Source organism: Strongylocentrotus purpuratus, unplaced genomic scaffold (genome assembly GCF_000002235.5).
Source record: "Strongylocentrotus purpuratus isolate Spur 01 unplaced genomic scaffold, Spur_5.0 spur5_scaffold_6, whole genome shotgun sequence".
Taxonomy (NCBI): domain Eukaryota; kingdom Metazoa; phylum Echinodermata; class Echinoidea; order Camarodonta; family Strongylocentrotidae; genus Strongylocentrotus; species Strongylocentrotus purpuratus.
In genome coordinates, this window is record NW_022145612.1 from 42033335 (window position 1) to 42053882 (window position 20548).

Consider the following 20548-nt stretch of genomic DNA (forward strand, 5'->3'; position numbering starts at 1 on the left):
GCCTTCGAAAATTTTAAAATCTGCACCCCTCCCCTTGGGGCCCATCTCCCCAAAAAGGTAAAAATCACGTTTTTCCCCCCGGGGGGGGGGGGCGGCCCCCCTGGATCCGCCACGTACTGGCGTTACCAACTACGAGGTTGCGACAAATAAGATTATTTCATTCCTTCTGAGAAATTGCTCTTCATGTACTCTATAGCGAATCTGCTTGCACACACACCCCCCTCCCCCCTCCCCCCCCCCCCATATCCACCGGCAACACATGAACCGCTTCCAGCGCCTATATCTATATGCAGGTAAGAAAGGCATAATAAAAATAGAAGAAACATCAGGAAATTCCCTTCAATGTACTTTTATTTCTATTTGTAATGACGAATGATAAACTAATTAATTCCCATCATGCCCCCCTCCCCCAATCTAAAACCTCTGATTCGAGCATTATCGTACGACTATTCTTAAACAGCGCATATAATTCTTCAAAAAAAAAAAGAGAAAGATTTACGATGAGATTAAAAAAAGGTAAACAACATAATAGATCATGTACGAAATGACAAACACACCGATTTGAGATTTTGACACCCGGAAATATCTGCGAACGACATTGTTGTTTCCTTGGGACCAATGACGTCATGAAGACGCTCATTTGCATAATTGATTGACTCGGATACGGGGAAAATGGTGGAAAACGTTCATGAGAAGTTTCATCAAGAAGTTTTCAGACTTTTTTGCGCATCTAGTGTATGATATTACAGTGACCGTTATGTTCAGTCATTTTAGCCACTTATGCATTACATTTTAACGGAGAAAGATGCTTCTTTACGTCGAGAGCAGTGCTTTTGTGGTGAGTTTTTGTTTGTGTCGATTTGGCTCACGAGATGCGAGATGAAAGAGAGCTGAACTTCGCCGCGGCCGGGCGGCTCCGGCTCTGGGCCTGGGCGCTTGGTGCGCGCTGCGACTCGGTGCCGCTGCAGTGGACCTCTTGCAAATGCATGAACAATGATTAAACTGTGAAATGATAGTATTGTCGCTGACTTGTTTTCATATGCATTCGTTGTCAAGTGGTATAGCATCATGCAAAACACTTTATCATGTTTAAATTTTGCTAAGAGTAAGAGTGTTTCATCAAGTTCATGAATGAAGCAGGATATAGGAATTGGGAACCTTCTTCATTATTCACGTTTAGAATAGTATAAATATAACTAAGAAATGGCTAGAGAATGATTCATTATAATGATGTATTACTTCTTATGAAAACATCTTAAAATTTCATTACCCATTACTAATCCACATCGAGTCCTATCTAAGTCAAAGACACCAACAATTCTCAACCTCTGTTCATCATCATCATCAGCTGATATACGGGAGTGAGGTAATCTTGTAGATCTCCCGGTCGTTTTCCAAAATATAAGTTAAATTGACATTTTGCGACTTAAACAGATTGCAAAATGCTTGGATGTCAGGTTACATAAAATTGTTTGGCAAGCCCGTGTTTATAAACTAAACCAGTCTTTGAATTATCTATGTTACGTGCAGTGACTAGAGATTCTGGCAGTTTATTCCATAATGTAGTGTTACCTCTTCAAACAATATTTTCAATCCCACATCACATGGACAGCTAATTACATCTCAATAAATAGCCAATGTAAAATTGTCATCATTGCTCGTCACAGGTGCACACATTCGTGTTGCAATGCAGTGCACTAGATACCCTGGCTCGCATCAGAGCCAAGCTTCTGCACATCCTGTATGTGATGGGTCGGGAAGATCATCAGTTCAGGATCCGCTTCAAAGGACAGTATCTGAGGGATGCCTACACGCTGGATGATTACCGCATCGCAGACAGGTGCATCCTGAAGATGGTTCCTATGGCCAAGAGACAAGAAGTGAGTGCCAGTTTCTATTATAGTTGAGATGATGTTCTTGCAATGCGACATTGAGCGGAGGGCACCGTCTAGCATGCAGACAAGCTACTTTTTAACCGCACATAAATTAGATCTTCCACAGCACTGTACATATATCTGCACAACCTCAAAGTACGAAGATACACTAACAGCATGGTGGCCTGTACTTCAACAGAAGAAGAAGAAACATCCCATTAACTGTGCATGCATGAACCCACAGTGCGTTAATCTCCATTTTTTATGAAGTCTGCACTTTTTAGGAAAGAGAAGAAGATTGGACTTTAATATTCATGTTCAATTCAGATATAAGACAAGGCTTATATAGTTAAATAACAGAAAAATGTATTCTTTTCTTTCCTTTCTTTTCTTAATTCATGTCTTGACCTTACTTGTGGCATCTATTACATGTACACTGTATTTTAAACCAGCTTTAAAAGAGACTGATTTATATAAAATACCCTTGAGGCAATGATCATGATTTTAATTGAAGGAAGCACTGTCCTCCTACTTGATATTGATACAAACAAGAAGACAAATGTCATATTTCGTTGATATATTTTTGATGTGCATATGCTTTTATCTTTTGTTTTCAGTCCTTTGTTAATATGAGAACCAAAGGCAGACATGACTTGGGAGCTGGACAGACTGAAGAGATCAAGACTAGTCTTATTCACGAGGTTGCTATGCTTAAGTGGAGAGAGACAATGTTGGGTGATTTCAGGGTATGATACATTGACATTAAAATTTAAGATATAGCCTCTGGGGAACTTACTGGAGGTCCGGGATACCAAAGGTTTTTCTGTCTTTTCATCCTATCTGAGGAACGAGGAATTCAGAAATTTAATGCCCTTTAAAGGCAGCTTTTAACAATGTTAAATCTGAGCTACATGGCCCTCCGTGTTATCAGTGTCTGTGATATGGTGTAATATTGAAGCCCTTAAAAAATTGCACTTCAAAATGGTCATGAAGTGCTTAGAAAATTAATATTCTTTGAGTGACCGCTTTTACTATACTCATATTCCCCAATAGACTGTACTGTTATAAAAAACCATTAGGAAAATGAAAAATTAATTTCGATTTCCATGCAAACATAAATATCTCGATAATCAGACAGGCGATCGTCTTGTAAAAGTCATGGGATTATGATTGCAGCATGAGCTAAATCCAGGATTTTGTTTCAGAATCTGAGGCAATGTTACTGAGTCATTTTATTAAGGAATCTTTTGCTCTGTCTCAGCTGTGTAGCTGAGATAGCTCTATTCCTGCACCACTGTATGAAGACATGAAACAACTAGTTGCTCTTTCTATGCGTGTGTTCTTTCAAGTGTATTTTCCATCATTAGTTTTTGTTGTATCTGTCTATAGATTAAAAATTAAAATGTAATTCTATTTTCATTCCAGGCCTCTATCTACATAAACTGGTTATTTGTCCTTTTTGCATTCTTCACGACCTACTGGTATTCTGCGCTATGGACGGGAGTGATCGCCCTCTATGGTCTGATCCAATGTCCGTCATACTCGCATAAAGCTGGCTTCGTTGGACCCTCCAGTCTCTGGTAAGACCCAGGACCTGTTTCACAAAACATGTCATCAGTGGCAATTGACAGTTTTTGTTATAAGCTACTGAAATCCTTGCTTCCGATTGGTTATCAGCAGATTTGTCACTGATTTTTGTCTGTTTATAATTGGAAAAAGGCTTTGTGGAACGGGCCCCAGATCAAACAGCACTTCACTTTTAACATCGTGTGTATAAATTCAGAGTACTTTTGCCTTCTTTTTGTTTGATAGAAAATGGAGAATTTACATAAATGATTCTGTATTTGGTGTGATTTTGAAGTCTATACTATCTGTTGAGAGTCTGAAGGTCGTTGGCTCTGTGTCAATTTTTTTTTAATACCCTTCTGGTTGTCAGCAGACAGCTTGATCTATTCTTGTTTTTACAAAATAATGTGTTGTTTATTTTTGTCCATCTCAATGATATGGATAATCAATTTTTTGTATAGTTACAGCTGCAAACAAAAAAATGTGACATTTTAATTGTCAGATACATAGCGCATATCACATTACAACGTCCCTATGCGCTTCCAAAGAGCTTTGGAAATTATTACCCTAGCTTATTTGAGTTCTATGTTTGCATTTCCAGGCCCAGATACTTCATAGCAATCTTCAATGTGCTGACGATGTTAAACTGGGGAGCCTCTGTAGCGTTGGCCATTCTTTCACTTCTATCTGTCCTGGTAAGTATATAGTTGGATATGAGTCTAAACTGTCCCTCACCAAGGACCGTATGGGTCAGGAATACATTTATCAAGAAAGTCAGGAAGCTTGACAATTGTGCAGTATGATTGGTCAGAAAATAGAATTTAATCATTAAAATTTTATAAAATAAATCGAGACAGTGAGCCAAGTACATTTCTGCTGCTTTGTCATTTAGTGGACACCATGTTTTAACAGAATATGGCGAGTATCATCTCATCTGTGTGGAGGAAGAATGGTGTTAACTCATACTGTAACGCAGAGTTAATGCCCTTCTGGCTCTGAGCAGGCAATAGTAATACAGAACATCATTTGCATGGTGAGAAACTTTTAAAGGTAATACAAAGTTTTGGTATGGGGTCATGAATTTGGTTCAAATAAACATATTGGAAGCATATGCGATCCTACAATATTCAGTGATCATTGTCGCGGTTGAAATCAAGTCTTAAGTTATGAAATTGTAAATAATAAACTCTTTATGTTGTATAGCTCCCTCTCAAGGTCAAGATATTAATTAAGCCATAAAACAATGTTTCTTGATTAAAATTGACCAATCGGCTATTCCTGTTTGGAAATGACATATCACAACTACATATTCTGAGATTTTCATGGTCGCAGCTACCATTGTATGGCCGTAAGCGCTATTTGAAATTTATCAACATTTACCGGGAGCACCAGTAAATTTTTATATTCAATTTTTCTCGAAAGTAAAAATGTTTCAGGGGCAAAATTTTTTAGTGGTTATAATACATCCACAGGGGCATCCAAATATATCAAAATTGTAAAGAATTACTATCCTGCCTATTTTCAAAATTTCCCAAAACTTTGTATCACCTTTAAGCATAAGTCTTATTGATGAGCCTATACTGTATTCGCAAATCTTTTATTTATTTTTCAATCTCCAACTTCCTATCAGAACTTTGACTGCACTCCGATCGATGACGACGATGATACATGCAGTCTCCTGTATGTGAACATCATCTATTCTCTGGTCTTCTACGGTCTCCACATCATCTACATGTTTGGGATCTGGTCGGCAGGATGGTCCCTCTTCTACAACTTCCGCTTCGAGGTCGGCGACTACCTGGAGAAGGAGCTCGTCATCAGCCGTGATGTTGAGAAGGTCATCGAGATTGCCAAGAATGGAAGGTTAGTTAGCCTTGCTACTTTATCATGAAATCTGAGATTAGTGTGTGTTTTTTTTGCAGGATGGGATATCAACACCTTTACAACAAAAAAACTTTTCATGTACCGTACCTATCTTCAGAAAAAAATATTTGACTTTTTTTTTTTATTAATTTTTTTTTTATTTGTTTATTTATTTGGTTATTGTGAATTAGTGACCACATTATTTCCTGTGCAATCTCCAGCTCCTGTGTTGTACCTAAAACCAAACGTCTGATTTTGCGGACACTTATTATTTGTTGATCCCAGGTTGAAGGAGCAGCGGCAGGCTGCCTTTGAATTGGCAACACTCGCCACAGCCGGAGATGATAGCAAGTTCAGGATTGTGGCAGAAGGAGGGTAAGAACTCATTTCTAATTGAAGCTAGAAAGTAATAAACACCGGGTATTATGAATCAGGACCGTGTATGTTGATGGAAAAAAAAAACAGATCAATTTTTTTTGAATACTTCTTTTTGGAATACTGAAAAGTAAGGGTGGTCTCTTGCATGTTTAGCATAACAAAAGTGTTGAATGGTGCTTAAATCAATACTTGAAGGAATTCAACCACTGTGGGATATAGTGATACTGTAAAACTAAAATGGAATTAGCAAGTGGTCAAACAGTACATTTGAATTTGAAAGGCTATATCTTTCTTTTAATTGCATGAGGACATAGATGTACTAATTTTGTTTGTTTGATGATTGTTTTACATGACTGCTAAGAAAGCATGTTGTCTACTTGTAAGTAAGCAACCAGGAGACAGACGGCTTTAAGTCCTCTCCAAAGGACTATATTACTTACAATACCATTACTATTACTTTTACTTCATTATTAGTGTCTACAATATCAAGATAGTTAATGAATGAATGAAATGTCTCCATCTCTGTCACTGCAGGTTAGAGGTTCTGATCACGCTTGGATTGTCATCCGATGAAGCCATTCAGGAGTATGCCACCGAGGCCTTGGCTGAGCTTCTTATTGTCCCTGCTATCCAGGTAAGAAACATCTCAACTTACACTTATGTAACCAAGTCAACACTGTCTAAAAGATGGGGTTGCTTTAGTTTAGTAAAAAAAAAAGGGCCATTAGCTAGTGTAGATAAACTTCTTGTCTGTTATCTTATGTTTGACTGCAGGGCGAAACTAAACCCAATGATATGTCTGTATATGAAGAGCTTAATTACAAAAGGAGCTAAATCTGCTTTTAATGAAATTTAGTTATTGATACCAGAACATTGTGCACTTAAATACCCGTCTTTTAACAAAATTATTTACCGGTACCTAAAATTTTGGAGCAATTATGAAAAAATGCACCTTCTAATATTACTTTTCCATAGATGCCCGTACAAAATCTGGCAAACAATTTCCTTTTCTCTCTGAAGTTACAAAAATGGATTTAGCTCCTTTTGGAATTAAACTCTTCATATTTGCTATGTAGAGGCAATATTATAGCTCCTTGGACACTTGGACAGCTTCCTTTTCAAGAATATATCATTTCCAAATTTATCATGTATCCTAAATGTACTGTAAGTAGTTTTGTTAGTGTGTAGTTGTTGTTTTTAATAAGGTGGGGGGGGGGGGGCATGAGGGTAGGGTTTGGAATAACGTAGGGAATAAACTACTATTAAATTGAAGTAAATTGAACAAATATATATGTTTTGGAAAAATATTGAACATATATCTTCTTCCCTTTACCACAGGACCAATTTGTAGAGAGTGGTGGCATACGAACTCTCACCACCCTCCTCCATTCACGCAACACTCGTCTGGTCCAAGAAGCGATCACCGCTCTATCCTACATCGTCTCAGACTCGGAAGACAACAAGCATGCTGTGATCTCAGACCGTGGCCTGGAGGACCTGGCCCATGCAGCTAGGACTGGATCCGATACGACCAGGCGATATGTGGCCGGGATCTTCTTGGACCTGGCCTTTAGTGCAGAGATAAGAAGCCAGATGGCTAGCATGATCACTCCAAGTAAGTCAAAAATTCTGAACATATTTGAACTTTGTTGGTTTACCAAATTCATTTTAGTTGGTTTTCAGTCGATTCATATTTTCTGAAGGGATAAAATCCAGAGCCAACATCAATAGCAAAGTATTGTACAGGGTTTCTTTGTGATTCAGTATCAGTATCAGTTCTTTCATATATTTATAAGTTTTGTGTATATTTGTTTCAAAGGAAACCGATGCTAATACTGAGATTAAGTCTTGACTTTGATGACTATCTGTCTCAAATACACTTGTCAACAACAATTACTCTCATTTGTTATGAAAAGTTGTTGCGGTACTGTCAAGGATTTGAGTTTCTAAACAGACAAAAAAACTTCTTCATCATGTCATTCAACTCATCCCATCTTTCTACCCTACTTGATAGATCTAACTTTAAAGGGGGTGTAGCATGACGAGACTACGTGTCTTACCCGTGGCCTGACGCGACCGCAGTATTCACGCACGTGCAACATACGCAAAACCGTAGCGTGAGGAGACCGTTAATCAAGTTCATTTGTTTACGTGCAGTTGTCCAGAAGAAGCCGTAGATGGCGTTAACCAGTATTTGCCATGTTGCACCCCCTTTAAATCTCGTTGCTGCTCTTCTGCTTTTCCCACCAGCTGGTGCCCTTGTGTCACTGTGTACCAGCCAAGATAATGAGACTCTGCGTCTCGCTCTCCAGACCTTGGAACTCATCGCTATAGAGAGCTCTGAAGTCATTCTGGAACAGGTCAGTTATTTTAAGCCTGTCTGCACTAGTTTGGCCGGGGGATTAGACCTCCCTGCAAGGTCACTGAGAGGTGGTTATCTCATCAAATCAGCTCTCAATTAAATAAGAAAAAGGGGATCTGGTACCAACAGGCACCAGTTAGGTATTGTTTGCTATATAAAACAACTTGATTTGAAAGTTAATGCATTCATCATGTAAAACATTTTATCCTTGTATTTATATTTTTAATTGGATCAATATCATCTTCTCTTTATTAGGGGAAATTAATGGTACAGTTGTGATTCATTAGTTAAAGATTTTTGTGTTAAATTTTAATGCAAGGAGTTTGAAATGATGTTTCGTGTGTTTAGAACAAACCTGTAAGCAAATTTGACTGCCGTAAAGTGTGTGTAGGTGTGTTTGACAATTTAAGTTATCTTCAGCAGGGGGGGGGGGGGGGGGGTAGTCAAGTTGTTGCCACTCGGGTGTGATTATACCACTATTTTTACTGACATTTTAAAAACTAATATGTATAATTTTTTAATTGGATTGCAGGAGGATCTGTTGCCGAATCTGTTGAACATTACCAGCAACAGCTTGGACGCTGGTATCTACCTCCTGGCAGGCAAGATCCTACTCTACTTTGCTGAGAACGTTGAGGTGAGTTTCAATGGTCACCAGATTGTATTTTTGTTGTTGTTGAAAATTACCATCAAAGAGATCGAAGATTAGATTTAAAAATCAATTGGCCTGCACAAGGAAATCAAGGAATGTAACATGTTTATGAGGTACATGCGTATCTGTATTTGTTATGCCATTTCAAGGCTGAAAGCATTGAATTGAAGCTTCGATCATCCTCCCGAATATGAAAATGTAGCATGATCACTGTCTTGGTGACTTTTCATTCATGTAACATTAGTGTTAGTTTGAGATTCTCCATTTTATATCGCAACCCTTATTATATGCAGTTTTGAAACAAATTGTCTACCATTAACTATAAATGACAGTAAGCTAACATATAGAAGAATACAAAAAGGTGGACAATTTCCAGGGATGCCAGTTTTCAGGCAATATCCTGAATTCAGGCCCTGGCGAGATAATATCACACTATGTAGTTTAGGCTTTTTTGTGTACAAAATAGCTGATTTTAGGTAATTTTCAGGCCCTCTGATCAATTCTAACTGGCATCCCTGAATTTCAAACCCTTTTGTAACAAATATTGGAAATGATCCGAATTATGTAATGAGTATTCAAAATTCTATTTGTAAGCATGCCATATAAACTCCTCTTTTTCCCTCTTTAGTCTTGTGATAATCTGCTCTCTCAAGAGAGTCTAACCAACACACTGACTCAGTTTGTACAAACCAAGGAACCAACGCTACAGAAGGTTGTCACCAAGATCATCATGTCTGCTACAGAAGAGAGAAACTTAGCGTAAGTTGAAATTTCTGAATGCATCCGTTGAAAGAAGTCTACATACAATGATATATTTTCAACAAGTATTCTAGAACTGTTTCTGTGTATTGAATGTAGAATATCATATTTTTCCCCTTTTTAAACATTTTACTTTTTGATGCTGTAATTTATGCCATTAAAGACTGAGGGATATTGGTTTATTTTGATTTCTTCATCAAGGCTACGACAAACCTTACAGTGCAACTACAACCGGATTTAAAAAGGCATTGTTTTGATGGTTAGTTGTGCATGATATCAGTCTTCCTAAGTGTTATCTGTAATAGCCAAGGTATAATGAGCTTTGCAATGAGAGAAGATGACCAACTGGTGCTGCATTAAAATACATGCCTTATGACTTGCACAATTATCCCATGGTCTGGTTGTTTTCAATCTTTGCTTTCAAACTCTTTGTCTGTATTGTTTGTAGAATAGAAGCTTTTGTTATGTAAACTGTATTTGTTGATTGCTACCCACAGACTGAAAGTGAAAGACCTTCAGCTGGATGAGATCCTGGTCTTGATGCGTGATAACAGCGGAGACCGCGATGCTTGGAACATGGCTGATCAGGGTATAGCCATCTTCCAGGACCCCACCTACCCTGACAACGTGATCAACAGGATGGAGCAGGCCACTACGTCATCGGACCACAGCGGGTCCAGCATGGACGTACGCAAGGTGACGGCCCTCAACTGGGCCAGCCCCGAGGAGAGAAAGGCAGCGTTGGCGTCTCCCGCTCCGGCGTACAACGAGGAAGACATGGATGTGCGGAAGGTGACGGTGCCCTCGTGGGCCAGTGAGGAGGAGAGGAAGATGGCGCTGGGTTCCGCGAGCTCGCTGCAGAAGGGCGGGGCGATGGGTGGGGTCGATGATATGCCCGGTTCTGCGGGATCACTGAGAGCTCGCCATAAGGAAAAGAAATAGGTGTCTGCACAAGCTCTGTCATTACATACTATGTAATTAAGAATGCCACAGATATAACTCTGAAAGACTCTCTTGCTGAGATCAAACTAGGGCATCGATTCAATTTTCCGAGAACAAATCATTAATCTTCTTTTTGTCAATGTAGATGTGTTTGTATTAACCTGCATACAGATCAATAGGTGATTCATTTCCTTCACATATTTTTTGTAATAACTAATTTATTGTGGTCTTTGTATCTGCCTATCGAAGATAAAATTGCTGTGCCTTACTTTTAAGTTTCACCAACAGCAAGATTCAGAAATATGCACATATTGTGGCTTAATTTTCCTCCTTCTATTAAAATTCAATGAACAATTTGAATTTATATCAACTCAAGCAATGGAAAACATGAACACCTTTGTCACTGATTGAAACATCTATCCTAGGCAATTTTTTTGTCTTGACATCAAGAAATCGTGTATGTATGAGATGACTATCAAACTAAAATGTATAGCGTTGTGTGTGTAATGTGTGCTGTTTATGTAACATAGTTTTGTCTCACTTTTATGTAGAAAGGTACATTTAAAGAGTACTTTTATTGAACCATGTGATTTCATTCATTCCTGAAAACAATATCAACCTTGAAAGTCTTGATATTATAATAAAAATATATTAGGATTTATAATGCAGAATAGAATCAAGAACATCAACAAAAACTTGGAATGTATAATTCCGAAAATCTTTTGAATTCAAAATCTATCAAATGCTATCCTGGCCGTCAGAAAATTTTTACTGAATGAAAATTACAAAATTGATTGAAATATGGTCGATTTATTTCATGTTTTTTACATGTGTAAATAAGTGTTAGTTTTGTGGTGTGTTTTGTAATGTAATAAAATTCTATACAGAGTTTTATGAAATCAAATGTGCTGTCTGTAAATCTCAATGAAATAATAGAGCTGTAAATATCTTGAAATCTTTATATTTAACGATGGAATCATGTCTTTCAGGTGTGTATATGCTGTAGATACCATACTCGTTTATTCTTAAATGTCAATGAAAAAAGCAACTCTGGGTACCCATTAACATCTGACATAATCAGAATTTGATTAGATTTAAGAAGAAATTGCGATAGAGTTAGGGAAAGAGGCATTAAACTGTGAGGCTATTTGGTTTCAACAGTTTTTCTCTATGCACTAAACAAAGCTTACCAGACCTGGTTTTACAGAACATAATCCTGGTGTTATCACAACTTTCTTATACGTAGAATGTAATACTAAAAGGTTTCTCCCAGCTATTTTTATACCTCTTTGTGTGTCCTGATTGTTATATCACCATGTCTTTCTTCAAGCCTTGATTGACCTATTTTCCGTCCAACTACATTTTGTATCATACTTTGTACTAAATTTTGAAATTTGAGTATATATAGAATAAATTAATAAAATCTCATTTCATTTAAATTTGATGTAGACTTCATGTGCATTCCCTTGTCCACATTCAGGCATAAATTATCTAGACATGGATAATCAATGGTTTTACGATGATCTTAATTACAGAAGGGTTGAGCATGACTTTTGCCAAGACTATGGAACCTTGTTAAAACAAACTCCTCAGGATCAACCTTGCTTATAGTGAACCTTGTTTAAACCAAGGATATAAAATAATTTATATATACCTCACTTAAGTAATCCAGCAATCTGATTGGTCGAAATTGCATTCATAAACTTTAACTGTTCCCGAAAATTCCCGGTAACCATGGTTAAAAAACAGTTCAAAATCCCAATAACCATGGTTATTGGGAAAATAGGTCAGTCTCCATGGTTACCCCATAGGTTTACATGTTAAAAAAATGGTCTGAGCGATCAAGGATACCGTATGTGTGCGAAGAATTGGTCGGTAATTTCAATACAATTGAATCTTGATCGATCTTACCGACAATTTTATCTTGCATTGTTGACATGAAGACGAAAATAAACTTCCAAAAAAAAAAAAAACAACATCTGCCGATAGATCTTGATCTAAGTTCGTGCCATTATGTATTGCAAAAGTAAAAGGGCCCGTTTAACGGAGCAGCGGCGAAGCCGTTTTCAATCCATTTTAATGTATATATTAGAGAAAACTGCTATGTATGGTGACAGAGCGCGCTGGCCGAGCGGTTTAAGGTGCTGACATCAATTACATCACCTTTTGTACGCAAGAGATCGAATCCCATCTTCAACAAAAGTTTTTTTCTTTTTTTTCTTTTTTTTCGGCATATAAAAGTATTAATGACTGCTTTAATATTCGAGAAATAGTTGCTTTTATATGCTCTCGGGAAGGTTACAATTGGGCTATTGCCCTCGGCACGCCTCGGGTAATAGCACAATTCTAACCTTCCCTTGAGCGTATAAAAACAACTATTTCTCTCAAAGCAGTCATTAATACTATAATATTACTGTTATTAGACAAGAAAAAATAGTTGGGATGGGCAAAATTACCACCGTTCATACATCTGACAAACATCACACAAATTAGGAAACCAAGATAAAGGAAGGATTATTGTACATAGTAATAACTTTATTATTAGTTTCCAGCATCACCATTCAAAACTCTAGAAAGAATTTTTAAGAGAATTTCCAATTTGTTTTTTCTCACAAAATACACATCAAATTACCCTCATATGGGTGTGTAGAAAAAAGCAAAGAAATTCTCAGATTCCGAAGATGCCCTACTCATAATTAAACTAAATTACACTAAATTGAAATGATAGATACAAAATGTGATCAAATTATTGTACATGTTACAAAATAAATTAGTCATATGCAGTATCTGTGATTCTAACCAATGATCATTTCTATTGACAGTTGAACACAGATATAACATAACCTTGATGTATTATACAGTCTTTTTATAGAAAGGCCAAGACAAAAGTCTTCAGTTCAATGGATAAATCAAATATATACATGGTTTAAGGAAACACAACATATTTTGTTGAGATAGAAAGCGATTTTGATTAGCCTATCTATACACAGCAATAAATGAATTTGTGCAGACTTACTACACCTGGATAGAGAGAAACAACCATTGATGCAATGCCTTGTGGAAAGGCATACACAAGAAAGGTTGGGCTAGGATTCAAAGTTGATCTTCGATTAAATATCCAGGAAGATACCCAATCATTATGTCAGACATTTAAAATTATATTTAAATAATGCAAAAGGCTACCACCTACATGGCTCAGCTAGAAACTCACATACTAAGTTTGAGAGCCCAAATAATCACAATGCAAAATCCATAAATAAAGAATAACCACAAATACATATTTTCTCTATTTCTTTTACAAAACACTGGTTTTAATGAAGGACACTAAAATAAAACCCAGATTTGCTATACCATTCTATAAAATCTGAAATTTAAAATATAACCTTTCATCAACGATAAATTCATTATTCATTTTCACATCATTCATATTCAGGAGTATTCATTTTTGTTTTAAAAAAAAAAGGGAAAGAAGACATGATCATTTGTCCTCTTCTTAATCAAAATGGTTTATTTCATGAAAACGACAGTCTTAGAGAATTGGTAACCATCCATGCCCAACTGATATTAATCCATCAATTTTGTCTTGTTACTGAGGGTTCTTACTTTTAGTTGGCGGTTGGGAGAGGGGAAATACCCATATTGTCATTTCAACAAAAAATGTTCATTTTATCTCATCAGTATGTACAACTCTTTTTATCTTGCAAATATTTGCTCGATTCACAATCAAAATTGAGAAAATAGAATGTCATTCAGGGATATTCGCTAATTCGCTAATACTTGGTCGATAGACGTGTATTCGCAAGGTTTCTTTATTTCTCTAGATTAAATGTCACACACACATATTTAAAGACAGGCACGTGATTTAACTCCTCATTCCTGTCCCTATACTCACAGCACTAAAATCAACAAAAATAATCCACATCTTATGATTTATTTACACTGCCTAGATCAAATAGGTCAAAGGTCATCATGAGTTCCGGTAATGATGGAGAATAATTTCTCTTAAAACAAAACAGAACTAGCACTTTAACCACTACCGTAATAATAATCTGCCTATTAAACGGCTCTGGTAGAAAATATGTCATAGCAGATTAATAAATAACGCAAGAAAAGAAAATCAAATTAGTTTCAAATGCAAGTGCAACATGTTGGTTCCACGTAAGTGCAAATACAAGTTGTCATTTGTAGCGAATGTAATTTCTAGGCAGTGTTAGTATTTTGCTGTCTAAACAATCCACCTAAACCTATTGCATGATTCATACTTATATTTAGCCATTTCGTCCAAAAAATTCATTACTAGAACTCGAGATTAGCTTTAACACTGTATTCGATAGAATACAGAATGGGCCTATTTTCTACAGAAATTTTTCAGATGAAGATAGCTGCAGATATACCACAAAAGATGTCCTAACAAGAAAATGAAGGTATTTTGGATCTACTTGTTGCTTCAAAGTATCCTATTTATAAAATAATAATACTTTTGTTAAAAGATTATACTTTATACTCCAGCATTTATATGCTTGCTTCAATCATAAAATTCATAAGTATCAAATTCTTGAGCCAAAATGTAAATATCCATAGTGAATTTCTCTACAGAAAACATGATACTATAAATGATAAACAAGCAACACAATCATCTTTTTTCTTCTAAACACTTTTTATACAGGGTATAACAAAAAAAGGCTGCCCATCGAAAATAATCTACATTCAACTTTCAAATGTATTAATTGATATCAGAAACTAATGACAGCATTATTGAGTAACACAAAATATATATATATATCTATATATTTTTCATATTCCACTTCTGCAAATTACAGAACGAATTTGTAATACATTCAAATTTCACTAAATCAAAACATACCTCATTATATTAGACCACTAAATGATACCTGAAGATAAAGTGTCAAAATGATAATTATGAATTATCTATCATTATAGCTCATTCCCCTCCAAATTTGTAGCAAAATGTCATCAATTACATCATAGATAACTATATATATGAAAAACATGTTTAAAAAAGGTAATTGTGTTACCAGTTTACATAATATCAATATGGTACGTAGGTGATCCCAGAAATACACAGTGATATATCTAGCATCAAATATCTTTTGTACACAATCTCAAATCAACAGTTTTTTTTTGTTTTTTTGTCTGATAATGATTTTTGACAGATCATTCTACAGAACATAGTTTTCAAGAGTCCTTAAAAATACATGACATCATACTCCGACACTGAAATCCAGCTATAACACGTCTTATTGTTAGTGAGGCGAAGAAACGCATGGTACCCAAATTGTTAAGGCGACAAATACATTTGACTGGTTGAAATTTCTTCATGGATTCAAATGCTTCAAATCTTGAATGTTCATTGCAGGGGATATGTCAACAGTTTGAAAGCCTGGTTGGTATACCTACGTGTAAGTTTATTGAAATACATCCAGACATCCAGACAAGAACTGACTGTATGTTCAACCCTGTACAAACTCGCATTATATCCTACTTCCGTGGGCACCGAATGATAAAATTTACATTTTTCTTCATAAAGGTTGATTAAAAACAAATATGTAAAAGAGAGAATAACTTAAGACTTGCTTAAATGAATGAGCTGTGTCATAGCTGGATTACAATGTCAATAAAAAAAAAGGGTTGAAACTCCATGACTGGATCGTCAAGTCGACTTCGCTCCGCAGTGCGGGTTTACAAAGTCGTCCATCATAGTGCTGTGCATTAACGTAGCCGCAGCTCCAGAATTCACGGGAGTTTCAAGAAAAAAAGCGAAGTAACCCCACCACTCGTACCCTTCCATCATCGATCCAATCTACCTCCAAGAAATTAAATCTTAACTGCTGTGTGCACTAGGTATTGCTCAAGATTTATTTAAATTTTTTTAATTTAAAGATATGTTTCTATATGTGTCTCTCGACAAATCATGGTTATTACACAATGAGGAAGACAGGAAAATTACTAGGATGCTATATAAACAAAATATCTAAACTTCACTGCTAAAGGATCAAGTAAATCTTTACATATCTGTAAAGTGCATATTACAAGCATAGCACAAACTATATTCATGAGAATAAGATCGACTCACCTTAATTTACAAACAAATGATTTAAGGACAGTTATGAAATGATCTATGTCGGATTAATACAAAATGATTAACAGTGCACACAGTTGTCAAGTTTTCTTGTAAAGGGGAATATCTCCTACATGCTATCTGTTGGAGGCAGATCAGTTTAGTGACAGAAGGGCGTTAGAGCGGTAGGGTTTAACCTCAGCAGCCCGAAGGGGTTATATCTAGACCTGAGCGTTTGGTTATATGTATTGAAGTGAAGAGCTGTGAGGGAAGAACAAAAATAAAGAGTATATGTTATTCAGAATTTTCTACTTTTACTACACAATACCGAAGCAAAGATGTTTGCTGTATTCTTTTAGTTAGAAAAGTGTGTCTCTCTCCTGAAAGTACACACCTTATTCCTGGATGTTGCCGTTTGATATATGCCCATCTATATGTAGCACAGTTACTACTAGTATATGCTTGTATATATACAAAGTATCATATTACCCCATCTGTAGCTGAGCTACCATGATAAGGCGCTAAAGCATGCAAGGAATTTCTTCCTACTGGCTACCCATCGACTTCACCTGGGTCAATAGTGGCAAATGTAAATCAATGTCTTGCCAAAGGACATGATGTACATTTTTTTAATGAGAAACAAAAATTGCAGTCTTTAAATACTGGTGGTCATTATCAAAGCAGGGTCAACTGCAGTCATCGGTTTACTTACCTCACCGCATGTAGGGTGGATACCGATGGTTGAATCAAAGTGTTCTTTGGTCGCCCCTGCCTTCATCGCTACGGCAAACCCTTGGGTCATCTCACCGGCGTTTGGCCCAAGGACATGGAATCCCACTACTTTCTCCTACAAAGAAAAAAATAACATTTCTTGTTTTTGAAGACATTAGTTGACACGCACACAAAGGATGTATTTACCATCATGAGAGGAATAACTCTAAAAATCTCTAATCATAGTAAATAATTTTTAAACTGAAACATTGAAATTATAGAATACTTTGCCACAGATTATATTTCCTTCTATTATTATCTAAAATTAGCTAAAATTGTATATAGATCTCTCAAGCCATAGAAAAAATTCTTAGGAAAACCCATTAGTGTTTCTAATCAGATACCTGGTATGTCAAAAAAGGATTCGCAACTTGCAAGGTTTCTAACAAAAATACTTTTTATAGTTTTACTTCTAATAAAGGAAAACATGGATGTATTGTATTTTTGTCACCCAACAAAACCATCTTTGGTTTGTCTAACTACTTTAAGTTGCTGAAATTATGCCAAAGTACATGATATACTTCCTCTACGGACAACAAACAAAACACACGGTACCAAATTATCATAAATGATCATTATATTGTCTCCTTTTTTTCTTTATACTACAAATCCATGAAAAACCAAATTCACTCTTCCATTTATTTGCTCTCGATATTTTAAAGAGTGTTTTCCTTCCACTCTCCATTTTCAATTTTGTTTGTTAATTGTGACTTACATTGGCTGTCTTGTCACAGATGATCTTAGCATAACAAGCATTGACTTCTCTGTGTGATACAGTGAATTCTAAAGGCTGGAAGTAGGTGTGGTAGACCTGAGAACAGAACAGACAAATTATAGAGTTTTATTGTAACATTTATAAGCAAAAGAGGGCGAAAAATTCATCTAAAATTGTTACGGCACAAAGATAACCAAGAAAATTATTTATTGAAATATTTACAAAAAGCAGTAGATGATCACAATAGTTTCTTTTCTTATAGACAGCAAGATTCCTGATAATAATGAATTATGAATATCACAATTCAATCAATGCAATATCGATATATTACAAATCATGCCAATATGCTGCCAACTCAAGGAGTACAAATCTGTAGTGATTTATCTTCTAAAATATTAACCACTTTCTTACTGAATGCCTGCCTCACTTAAAATTCACAGAAATTATTTTAAAAATCTTTCTTTAAACAACACACTGCATGGTTCGATCCCAGATAAGGCACTAATTTCCTTTGGCAAGGCATTAATTTACATTTGCCACTCAATACCCAAGAGAAAAATAGGGACCCGGTAGGATGACAAAAGCATTTGTGTTGGTAATTGCCTAAGCCCTCTTGGTGACCATATGGTAGGAATACTCCCCCAGGGAGTGGAGATGGTGCACATTGCGTGTGAACGAATCTGATGACCGGCGTAATAATATCTGTAAAGCGCTTAGAGACGGTATTCTGTATTAATCGCTATATAAATCCAGATTATTATTAAAAAGATACTGAAATACTTCTTACTTCAAGGTTCTCTTCTCCATACTTTGCCACCGCATCCTCCTCGGGGAGACCGCAGCTTCCGTACTCAAGAGGAGTGAAGACTGTGGTAGGAACATTCACATAGTCACACTGCATCGGGAACAGAGAGGGAGAGAGAGAGTGAGAAAGGCACAATGAAAAGTAAACTAGATAGTGCGTACCCTAAAAAAAGTATACCCAACTTTAGAAGATTCCCATTTAAAAGTTATTACCTTTGCGACGATTAATTATATTTCATCTCGAAGAGTAACTAATACTCTGTCTCATGATACTTTATTTATAACTCTGCTATCACGGATGACGGAGCAGCAGCCTTATCAAAAAGTATTGTCACATCTTCTTCTACCAAGTTTGGGCTGAAGCCATGAATGCGGGTCAAAAGCCCTTACACAGTATTGTGTCAGTCCGAAAACAATTGCTGACTTTTTCAAATTGATTTTGTGCATTTTTATGTAAAAATTGACAGTGTGAAGAAAAGGCTCAATTACAAGCAAATTTTATGATATTCTCTCTGTCACATTGACAAAATCTTGGCTTCTCTCATCCCTTGTTTAAGGAAAGCTTTGTCATTGAGTCATTAAAAAAGGACAAAGTTTATTAAGGATGCTATCTGTTATGATGAAAGTCTACTGTCAATATTCTTTCTTGCAATTACTAAGTCTTTCATGTACCAATGGAGATAAATATCTGCGCATCGTGTACTTAAAAATTGTTTGATAGTTCCGGGAACTATTGCATGCTTCTTCATGGAAAAACATGGAATAGTCTTAATAAATTTTTCAATTCAATTCAATTCAATCCATTTATTTTTCCTCTTTCAATCATTCATATTTACAATGATGGTACATTTTAACATATTCACATATTTATATACATATAGATCAATTTGCAAAATACAATACATTAAAAAAATAAAAATGAAATTGAAAGGGAAGGAGGGCCGACTAAAAATCAGAGCTTGTAGGGTGTAAGCCCCCCTGTAAAATTAATTATTATGAATTATTATTTTATGATATTATTATTTTATGATATTATTATTTTAAATGAATTATTTTAAATGAATTACACATGATCGCGTTTGATCAATCATTTGATTAGGATCTAGGAGTGAGTTGAATAAAGGAAGAAGCGATTACATCAAACAACAGAATGTGGGTGGTTGTGGGTGTGGGTATCTTGATTGGATTAAGCACAACAAAGAAAGGGAGTAGTACTTACTTGACGAGTGCTTGTGGAATAGAGTCTCTTGGCTAGAAGCTTCCCTGCTTCAATGGCTACTGGTGTGAGCTCATGGCCACCCTCAAGGATATCTCCTACAGCGTAGACGTGTGGCACATTGGTCTGTTCATTCGTACAGGGGATCTTCCCATTCCTGAAAGGTAAGCAACCATTTAAAGTTAAAAGCCCCATTGCACTACTTATAGCTACTTGCGCCCTCTATATAGAAAACAATGCCAAATTGGTGCCTGTTGGTCCCCCATGATCCTCTTTTTCTTATGTTAATTGAGAGCTGATTTGATGAGATAACCACCCGTCAGTGACCTTGCAGGGAGGTCTAATTCCCCTGGCCAAACTAGTGCAGCCAGGCTTTAAAAATCATATTGTGAAGAAGAGAAATGATTAAAGGAAATGCCAAATTGGCCATGCATTGTAGTGATGTCACACTAATCATCTGACCGCCACAAGACAACTGAAACCCTTTCATACTAATGACACATCTGAAAAAGTAGCAGACGACTAAGACTTATCATCATCATTATCATTAATAAGTATTTTGCGTCA

At 36.3% G+C, this 20548-nt stretch overlaps 2 protein-coding genes across 2 annotated transcripts in view; one reads left to right on the plus strand and one right to left on the minus strand.

The window, feature by feature from the left end:
* The first annotated feature begins 626 nt into the window (after positions 1–626).
* On the plus strand, positions 627–11830 carry LOC589849. Its single transcript, XM_030972451.1, has 13 exons — positions 627–838; positions 1668–1880; positions 2492–2620; positions 3300–3454; positions 4042–4135; positions 5071–5303; positions 5589–5678; positions 6216–6315; positions 7020–7296; positions 7932–8041; positions 8576–8680; positions 9324–9454; positions 9952–11830. The coding sequence occupies exons 1-13, from the start codon at positions 806–808 to the stop codon at positions 10394–10396; spliced, it is 2115 nt and encodes a 704-aa protein (XP_030828311.1). The 5' UTR covers positions 627–805; the 3' UTR covers positions 10397–11830.
* Positions 11831–12910: 1080 nt separating this feature from the next.
* Positions 12911–20548, minus strand: part of LOC755518 (thioredoxin reductase 1, cytoplasmic) — a 37569-nt gene continuing 29931 nt past the window's right edge. Inside the window, exons 12-16 of the mRNA XM_031000453.1 lie at positions 19985–20138; positions 18749–18856; positions 17962–18057; positions 17188–17322; positions 12911–16736 (exon numbers count right to left, since the gene is read on the minus strand). Coding sequence (XP_030856313.1) covers positions 16674–16736; positions 17188–17322; positions 17962–18057; positions 18749–18856; positions 19985–20138 — 556 coding nt within the window. The 3' untranslated portion in view covers positions 12911–16673. The remainder of the gene's footprint in view (positions 16737–17187; positions 17323–17961; positions 18058–18748; positions 18857–19984; positions 20139–20548) is intronic.

Bases quoted from the DNA above. Each gene is read 5' to 3' on its own strand.
- LOC589849 (XM_030972451.1), top strand. From the start codon at position 806: ATGCTTCTTTACGTCGAGAGCAGTGCTTTTGTG. The intron at 1,881-2,491 runs GTGAGTGCCAGT...TTTTGTTTTCAG, and splicing joins CTATGGCCAAGAGACAAGAA to TCCTTTGTTAATATGAGAAC. The intron at 5,679-6,215 runs GTAAGAACTCAT...CTGTCACTGCAG, and splicing joins AGGATTGTGGCAGAAGGAGG to GTTAGAGGTTCTGATCACGC.